Source organism: Mastacembelus armatus, chromosome 21 (genome assembly GCF_900324485.2).
Source record: "Mastacembelus armatus chromosome 21, fMasArm1.2, whole genome shotgun sequence".
NCBI lineage: Eukaryota > Metazoa > Chordata > Actinopteri > Synbranchiformes > Mastacembelidae > Mastacembelus > Mastacembelus armatus.
The window spans coordinates 12,223,883-12,233,647 of NC_046653.1; the positions used below are offsets into that span (position 1 = coordinate 12,223,883).

The following is a 9,765-nucleotide window of genomic DNA, read 5'->3' on the forward strand; positions in this document are numbered from 1 at the left end:
GTCCAGGATAGGCCACATCTATGCAGAGTCTTTCAGAAACCATATTTTTAAGTGCTTTAAATAAGCATTTTTGCATTTTTTGCATAAGCAAAATTTGAAACATTAAGTTTGCTGTATCGTGTATATTGCAGTACACTGCAAGGGAATAACACATTTATTGTGCTTTGTTGCCACTGAAACTTCATTTTAGTATATTTTCAAGGTCTGCTTACTTACAAACAGTTTACATCAGTTGTGTGTTTTTTTTTTACACGCTGCCGTAGAATTTTATTCTAAATAATTACAACATTACAAGATCGTTCTTATATTATATAGTTTTTAAATAGTGGATAAAGTTTTATTTTGCTTCCAGTGAGTCTTGCTGACACCATTCATTTAGTTAAATGAAAAACTATAGTGGTCAGCGATTCCTTGGTTGAGCCTGAAGAGCGCATGCGCGTAGAGGAGGAAGCGCCCTTGATGATGATGGCAGACTCTGAAGACGTAGCCGTGATCACTAACACCGACCTCACTTCAGCGGAGTCAGAGAGCAAGATTATAAACACGGTTGTGCTTAAAGTTATTTCTAAAACAATCTCGTGTGAAGCGTAGACAGTTTGTTTTTAACTGGGGGGACTTCTCCAAACAGCCACAACACAGTCAGCTAACGTTTAGGTGGACTTTACTATTTAACGCGGTGATTTCTTCGCTCACTTTGACAAAAAGCTGCAGCAGCTCCAGAGCCAAGTTAACAGTGAGCACTGTGAAGTAACATTAAAGTTAGTAAAGTTACTGTCAGTGGATTTTAGCTGACGTTAGTTAGTTAATCTTTAGTCCTGACGTTAGCTGGCTAGCTAACAAGCTGCTCGCTAACTAACTGACGTTACGCCTAAAGTTGTCTTTATTTTCATTAGCCCCATCCGTTTTGTTTGTCTTTGATTTTTTTGAACAGCACTTTATTGGTGCTAACTAATGTTAGTGTTGTCTCGTCTAATCTTGAGATCAGCACACACCTGTCCCAGCCCTGTATATGAGAGAGCTGTGATACGGGATCTTCAGTAGCCTGGTTTCATGATTACCTGTCTGTGATAGACCAGAGAGAAACAGTCCACAGTTTGTTTTTGTCCTCTTGTACTGTTGACTAGTCACAACTGTCATTTAAGATATCTGCAATGGCATTTGAACTGCTCATTGACTTGAATGGGAAAACTACTTTCAGATATCAACAATTGAATTATGACTAGTCACAAGTCCAATTACAGATATCTTAAATGTGACTTTTGACTAATCATAATTCAATAGATATCTTAAAAGACAGTTGTGACTAGTCATAAATACATTAATAGAGATCTTAAATGTGAATTCCATCAGTCAAATAAATGCTAAAATGGCGCAGTGACATCATTTCAGATATTCCAACTTTAATTGCGACTAGTCAGAATGTAATTCTAGATATCCGAAATGTCAGATATTCCAGATATTCAAGTCAAATCTAATGTTAACGCGGCTTTCGATAATACACCTGTAGGCTCACCTTGTTATTATTTTCTGATGTCACAGACTCTCATGTTCTTCTCTTTTTGTGCTTGAACGTTATGTTCTTTGACTTTGTAGATGGTGGAAAGAGAGACGGATCTTTTGAGAAAAATTGAGATAAATGTGGCGGAGGCTGAGAAAAGGACAGGAAAGAACACTGTTAACATTCAGGAGACCTATACTGTCTACCTCATAGAAACACGGTACGTCATATGTGTTTTGGTGATCACTTGCGAGATCACTTGCACTTAAACTTAATCATTATCAAACGCACCCAGGGCGTATTTAATTCTTGTAACAGTTTTATTTTGTATAATTCTTAGAATATTTTAGCTGAATACTTCCTTGAAGGGAGGAAGTTTCAGGTGCAGGTTCTGCAGTTTGGTTACAAACTATAAAATCAAACCTGGTTAAGCAAAACACAATCAGGGACCACAGCAGCTTGCACAATGCCTGTGAAATGAATTTTCCCAGCCCTTCTCAGAAAATGCCATTAGAAAAGTTACATATACTGTTTTTCTTTCTCAAGTGTCTCAAGTTGCTTTGAGCAACAACAGTAGCTCATATGTCGTGCCACTCCTGTAATAGGCCAGCCGAATCTGTCCCTGAGGGAGGTACGCCAGCCGCACCGGACAGTTTGTGGAGACGCTACAGCGAGTTTGAGCTGCTCAGAACATATCTCCTGGTCACCTACCCCTACATCATCATCCCCCCACTACCAGAGAAAAGGGTGAGTGACACATATAAATAATACACATCATTAGCTTAAAAAGCACTGTGAAACGATTTGAAAGTTTCTCACAGAACAACTCAAATCAGTGTGACATTTTCTTCAGTGTTTCCTAGTTTTCTTCCTCAACCTGACCTTTGAGGTGATAAACTTTTTTTCTGTTTTTCTCCCCCAAATTGTGCCTCTTGTAGGCAGAGTTTATGTGGCACAAGCTGTCAGCAGACAACCTCGACCCAGACTTTGTTGAGCGACGGAGAGTTGGCCTGGAAAACTTCCTGTTGCGTGTTGCATCGCATCCTATCCTCTCCACTGATAAAATCTTCTTTCGCTTTCTCACAGAGGTCAGCATCCAGACATACCACATAATGCCCCATTGTGGTCTGCTGCCATACAGATGCGCATTCAGTCTTGTTTCAAACTGACGTTAGCTGCGTGGGGACAAAACAGTCCAGGAGGCTTGGTTAAAATGTTTGTTAATTGGTACAGACAAAGAAGAAGAAATATGAACCAGCAATCCATTTAGGAGGTATATCAGTGCCATGTAAAAATGGAGGATGAATTGTTTTGTTGCTGAAGCTCTTTGCAATGAGATCCCCTGCCCCACCCACATAGTGATCTCACACAATAATGTTGCTGTACAGTACCAAATAATTCAAGTTGAATATAAATACATATATAAAAGGTATTTGTACAGTGTGTTACTGAGGATAAAGTTTTTAAGATAAAAGTAGTACAAAATATGAAATAAAACACCCAAGAGTCCATATACAGAACAGTACAGTCGTTATCCACTGCCAATCTTGCTTTGCTCAGTTTGTTTGTTTATGGCTCTAATGGACTGAGGGATTAAGGAGTGTTTGTATTTGTTTGCACTGAGGGACACTGCAATGACTGCCTGAGGGGAGGAGCTCAAATTTACCGTAAATGATATGAACTGGGTGTGATATTATTTTCCATATGGCCCGGAGATTTTTTTTTTGGGTGTGTTTAACTCCCATGATCTTCATGCCCTGGTGGGTGAGGACATGGGGTGTTTTCTATGTGAACCAACAAGACCTTAACGGAGCTGATTTGTTGAATGTCGTGTGTGAGCTCTCACCAGCTAGTTAGTTAGATGAAGATGATACCATCCAGCAGTGATTGCTAGATGATGGAACGTTGCAGGGAGCTGACTGCAGAGTTGAAGTCCTCAAAGAGCAGTCTGTTGAAAGTCCTCTTTGCCAAATATCCTTTAAACCAGTGAGTTCATTTGCTTTAACCAGTTCATGCATGATGAGCACAGTTGCCATTTGCCTATAATTTATTAAAGTTCCAGTTTTACAAATTTTCTTCCGTTATTTCCTTGTGGCGCTGTCTTACTTCCTTCAGACTAGTGTAGCTCATTGTTGAGTTTTTTGCAGTTTAGTTGTCAACCTGAAAGCTCCTCTCTTACAAGTAGAACTGACAGTCCTGTCTGTCATGTGCCCATCATCTGTCCTCAGGAAAAGGGATGGAGGGAAGCCGTTTTGGAGACAGGTTTCCAAGACAAGGTAAAGAGTTTGGTTTATCGTTGTTATTCTTTTTCTGGATATAATGTTGTTTCAACTGTTTTACACAGATTCAGTAATTTCTTTTTGTTGAATGCAGAATTGAGAGATTTGTTGTCAGCCTTATACTCACATGTCCATGTTATGATAAAATGTGATCATGGATCATTTCGTGAGCCGCCCTTCACAGATTCTCCTGTGCTGTTGTATGTAAAATAAAATTTAACATGTGAAAATGTGTGTTCTCCACCAGGCTGATTCCAGACTAAAATCTCTGAGTGCCATGTTCAGAGTCAAGAACCCTGACACGTAGGTGCAAAGCAAACATAGGTGAACTGTTAACATTTAATTAAACACTGTTTGAGTAATGATCCATTTGTTGTGTTCTCCAGGCGATTCACAGCACTGAAGCAGTACAGTGATGAACTGAACACTGTCGTCTCTCATTTACTTAGGGTGCGGGCGGTAAGTATTGGAATACGCACACATTTATATAATTGTCTGTCTAGGTTTGGCTGGCGGTTAACTCCTGCCTTTTCATCAGTTACTCTAACTCCATTTTTGGCCTCATGCTGTTGTACTGCTGCCCTCGTGTATTTATGTACAAGTATTCTTCTGGATATGTTGAACTGGCTGTAGTGATTAGTTAAAAGGTACAGTATGTCAGGCCCCAAGTGTGTCTCGACCATAAGCACTTTGAAGCCTTTGACATCAATGGAGTCAATGTTCAATGAGTCGATGTTTATACAAAATAAATTGCTCAATAAATTAAGGAACGCCTAATCCTCACAGTATAACACCAACTCAGTTAAACTTCAGGGATATCAATCGCTCCACTTAGGACGTAGAGAACATCAGAATAGGCATGTCTGTCACTGGCGCTCATTCTCAGCAGGTTCACACTGAGCACATGTGACAGGTGAGAAAAAGTCTGGAGACTCTGTGGTGAACGTTATGCCGTCTGTAGCATTATCAACCATGACTGGTTTGGTGGGGCGGGCCAGTGATGGTCTGGCGAGGTGTATCCTTGGAAGGCCACACAGACCTTCATGTCATAGCCAACAGTACCCTGACTGATCCTCAGAGTGACTGTCAAACCTTATTCTGGTGCAGTGGGCCCTGGGTTCCTGCCCGGCTCAATGTGGCCAGAATATGTAGGCAGTTTAAAGGCACTGATGGCACTGATTGGCCCTCATGTTCCAACTGAGCGCCTATGGGACATTATGACTCTCTGTGTCCAATACCACCACAGATTGTCTAGGAACTTACTGACTCCCTGATCCAGGGGAGGAGGAGATCCCCCAGGACACCAGTGCCGCCTGATCAGGAGAATGCCCAGATCCCATGAGTGCATAGAGACACGACACATTTCTGAGTCACATTATGAGTTACCATGATTAAATTAATAACAGAACTTGGATGAGTCCATGATTCCAATTTTTCTCTTTAATTTTCAGTGTAAATTAGTAAAGATTTTCAACTTATATAATTCATTCATCAGGACATGTTTGATTTAACTGTTCCCTTCATTTTTTTTGAGCAGTATGAACTAAGCAATCGTATAAAATAGAAAACATTGTTCAAAACGACTGGTTTGATTGTTTTTCTAGAGAGTTGCAGACAGACTGTACGGTGTTTACAAGGTCCATGGCAACTACGGCAGAGTGTTTAGGTAAGAAACACCTGATCTCTTGTTGATCAGTTTCTGCGTTGATAAAATAGGAGTTTGATCTTAAAGAGGGCAGTGCATTTAAAAAAAAATGTGCATCACTAAGCCATAAGTTAAGATTAAAAGACATCTGGTGCATATACTGTATCCAGCTACCTTTGATCAACTCAGTGGTGGTTGCACACATTTAAGAGCAAGTGGTAGCACACACAAAGCTTTTGAATTACTATAATAAAAGCTCTTTGGACTGTATGGACTGACTAGAAAAAGTTGTGGAATTCAAGTGAAATATGCCTGGATTGTTGTGTCTCCAGTGAGTGGAGTGCTATAGAAAAAGAGATGGGAGATGGACTACAGAGTGCTGGCCACCACATGGATACGTGAGTATTACACTATAGATTCACCAAACATGTAGATGTAGTAATAGAACAGTCTGTAAAATACTAAAGTCATTCACACACACTCACACATAAGCATTTTGTTACTGGTTCACTGGTTTGCGACCGTGTGTACAGGTATGCTGCATCAATCGATGACATTCTGGAGGAAGAAGAGCACTATGCAGATCAGCTGAAAGAATACCTCTTCTACACTGATGCTGTCAGGTATGTGTTTAAAAGAGAGAAGCACACACTGCAGCTACATCAGACCAAACAAACAACTGTCAAGCAATATCGGTGTAACTAGTTAACACGACTGGGATTGAAAGACTATGGCCATGTTAGCTTTTGAAATCAGCAGACTTTATTGCTACATGGTTTGACAAACAAACTCCCAAGTGGGCTGTTTCCTGCCCTTTATGCAAAGTAACTTCTGTCTGAAGCCACTGTACTTTTGTTTGGTAAAAAGGTTGTCCAAGTGTATTTTAGAGCTCTCTATTTCCTGTAATGGATTTAGATAAATTATGTATCCTACTATTAGTATTAGTGGTAAGGACCATATCAGTTTGAGTGTTTGTTTAAAATAAAATGTCTGTGTATTAAGGTCAATATGTAGGAAACATGAGTTGATCCAGTATGAGTTGGAGATGGCAGCTCAGGACCTTGCCCATAAGAAACAACAGAAAGAAGAGCTAGTGACTGGGGTAACGCACACACACTATGGCTTATGTCTTATTTCTCTAACATCCTATGTAAATACATAGAATGATGTGTCAAATCATAAACTCAGCTCATCTTACAGTTAACAATATTAGGCATGCATTTGAAGCATTCTTTTGAATGAAAACATGAACAAACTCATAAATGGGACCTGTGCTAGATTTTAATTTGTGTGTGTGTGTGTGCGTGCGCGTGCATGTGCGTGTGTATGTGTATAGACGGTGCGAATCTTTTCTCTGAAAGGGATGACGAGTAAACTATTTGGCCAGGAAAGCCAGGAGCAGAGGGAGAGCAGGTTGGCAGCCCTGGGGCAGAGTATTCAGGAGGGAGAGGAGATGGTCAAAGAAAAGAACAAAGAGTGCCAGTAAGTTCAGTGTCAGAAGTACTCCATTCATTTCTCCCATGCCTGTTCCTCTTACGTCTGTATCTACCTCATCTTCTATTCTTCCCTCTGTGCCTCCTTCTGCTTCCCACAAAATCACTGATAACAGCATTTGTGTGCATTTGTGATTGTGTCTTCAGAGAGTTTATGCAAGCAGCCTGGGAAGACATTGAAAGGTTTAAGGAGCAAAAAGACAAAGATTTGCGTGAAGCACTAATCAGCTATGCCATTATGCAGATCAGCATGTGTAAGAAGGTAAGAAGGTTCTGTGTGTTGGATTGGGTTGCGTTGCAGTATACTTGCCTGTTTTAAAAATTCCCAGTGTTTCATGATGTCTGTTCTGCAGTTCCGCTCATCTGTTTTCTTTCTCTCAAACTTAATTTCATCTGTTACTGTTTCAGGGAATTCAGGTGTGGTCCAACGCCAAAGAGTGTTTCAACAAAATGTGAGCCACTTTCCCACAGCCAATCACACTCTGCACCAAAACAATCATCAGTTTAGATGGCACTGACTGGGACCACGAGCCATTCATTAAACTGCAGTCTTATGGAGATGGACCATGGGAGCCAAAATACTGCCTATACTTTATTAGCTGTGCTAAGTTGAAGCTACTGAGAAGAATTTCTCATATATACCTTTCTCATATCATAACATTTCTCATTTTCTCCTACTTTCTCTTTCACTCTGACACACACAGACACGTTTATATAAAAAGGTACCAAGGCATTTAATGAGCGTGTGCTAAATCTATTTTATTAGTACCACTTTCTGCTGATGTAACCTGCACACTGCAGATGATCCAAATTTTTCCATACTCATTAGTTGCACAACTGACAGCATATCCAAGAGGAGGATCCTGCACTAAAAATGCAGGATAGTTGCACAATAGCAGTAGCTCTATGAAGTATTTGAGTTGTACACCCTCTATTCTTTCTCACCTATGAATAATACACAGTGGAGTGCTACTTCAGGCATGAGAAAGTTGCACATTGAAGCCAGTGGTTGACTCATTTTAGAGTTATCTGCCTTAGGGAGATTAAAACCAATTGTGGTATGTGCTTTTCTATATTTGACTTCAGGATATCCTACTTACATGTAGGGGTTTTACCCTTAAACTGTAGTCAGTTGGTAATTTTGACAATGAAGTCATATGAATAAAGAAAGGAATGTGGGGAAAAAATATTTCATCTGTTTAAGATAACACTATTTACTAGAATAGTGCTAATGTTCGGGCTCATTTATCACTTTTCAACACACTTGTCAATGCACCAAAGTTTTTACTTTGATAATAGGTCAGGAATAACTAATTTTGTGTCTTTGTGTCAGCCTTATGATAGGCTGCTGATCTGTTCAGGGTGTACAAAGCCTCTCACCCAGTGTTAGCTGGGATTGAGTTCATTCCCCACCCAACCTCTACAGGACAGGCAGCATAGATAATGGATGGATTATTAATTTTATTCATTACTATTTATGCTGTTATTGATCAACATCTGACCAAATACTGTTGATCACATACTGATCAGTACTTATGACCAAGTAGTTGTGTAACACAGATTGTATAATAAGTTTAGGGAAATTTTATACATTTCTTGTGCCTTTTTCTGCTAAAAGCAAAGGAAAACCTCAAACTTTCTGAGGCCTTTTGAAAGTGACACATTGCACCCCAACATGCCTTGTGGAAATATTCTGCCCACTGTCAATGTGCCTTTTTTTTTATCTTAAGTTGCAACAGTGATTAAGAGAAAAATTATCAGCATTCCTCAGGTCGGTGTTCATGAAAAGTATTGACCAAAATGTAAAAACATTTAAGTGAAGATTTGTTGGATCCTACTGATTTGACATAATATACATGCCATACAGTCAATAGAAAATACATATGGTACCTATTCTTACTTTAAAATATCCATCAGAGGTGGAAAAATTGGTGCAGAATGAATTTGGCATCTGAAAGCGCTTTTCCATCAGCAAATCCCACCTTTTTCAGTATAAATCAGTTGACTGAAATAATTCCAAATTGAGACTTTGTGTATGTTTTTATAATGATGAGCTTAAATGATTTTTTCCTTTAATCACCATGGCTAATATACTAATAAACATTTCTGTTTTTTCTAATGACTTTGTTGCTAAATAATGTGAAAAGGTGTAAAGGATGATACTTAAAACCAGGGCCATACAGTATGTGACACTCTATATTTACAGATGACTGATCCAAGATGCTTGATGACTTTTTCTGTATGATATCCTGTGTTTGCATGTTAAATGGCGTTTTGGCTGGCTCTTAATGTGCATATTCTCTAGGACAAATATTTAATTTGTGTCAAAATCACATGATGCCTGTGGTGATAGGAAAATCAGATAGGCCTCTGCACACACACTCACATTCTTGTTATGCCAGTTTGGCACTAATGCCCTGTCTTGGCCTTTCATGCATGAATTATCAAATCGCACAGCCTTCTTTTAAAGTATCACCATAATATTAGGTAGCAAATACACATATTAGTTGTTTTTTTCTTAAACTACAGTAAGATTTCATGATGAATAACCTTTTTAGACCATTTTGGGTAATGCACATTTTAGCCTAAAGGTAATATTTTAGAAATACAGGGGAAACCTAAGGAAATTTACCCCATAGAGGATTGAATGCAAGTGTTAATTCATTGAAGTTCAGAAATGGCTAGACAAAGGCATGATGTATATGGTGATCATACACTATGAATAAATGACGCCATCTGCCGATACCAGTACATTTCATTTGGGCGAATTAAAAACAAAAAACAAAAAACGTGGTTTCCAGGAGAGGACTCTTGAGGAAAGGAAAAGAAAATGTTCTTTTCAGATCCACC

At 39.3% G+C, this 9,765-nt stretch overlaps 1 protein-coding gene across 1 annotated transcript; it reads left to right on the forward strand.

The window, feature by feature from the left end:
* Positions 1 to 435: 435 nt before the first annotated feature.
* LOC113123838 (sorting nexin-4-like) lies at positions 436 to 9,037 on the forward strand. The gene is made up of 14 exons (XM_026296153.1): positions 436 to 546; positions 1,594 to 1,718; positions 2,104 to 2,245; positions 2,437 to 2,586; positions 3,727 to 3,774; positions 4,025 to 4,080; positions 4,164 to 4,236; positions 5,382 to 5,443; positions 5,755 to 5,820; positions 5,956 to 6,045; positions 6,425 to 6,524; positions 6,759 to 6,904; positions 7,063 to 7,177; positions 7,324 to 9,037. Exons 1-14 carry the CDS (start codon positions 460 to 462, stop codon positions 7,369 to 7,371), a joined length of 1,308 nt encoding a protein of 435 aa, XP_026151938.1. The 5' UTR covers positions 436 to 459; the 3' UTR covers positions 7,372 to 9,037.
* The last annotated feature ends 728 nt before the right edge of the window (positions 9,038 to 9,765 follow it).

Excerpts from the sequence above, each read along its gene's own strand:
- LOC113123838 (XM_026296153.1), top strand. The coding sequence starts at position 460 with ATGATGATGGCAGACTCTGAAGACGTAGCCGTGATCACTAACACCGAC. Across the intron at positions 547-1,593 it reads AGAGCAAGATTATAAACACG|ATGGTGGAAAGAGAGACGGA; the intron begins GTTGTGCTTAAA and ends TTGACTTTGTAG. Across the intron at positions 5,821-5,955 it reads GCTGGCCACCACATGGATAC|GTATGCTGCATCAATCGATG; the intron begins GTGAGTATTACA and ends CCGTGTGTACAG.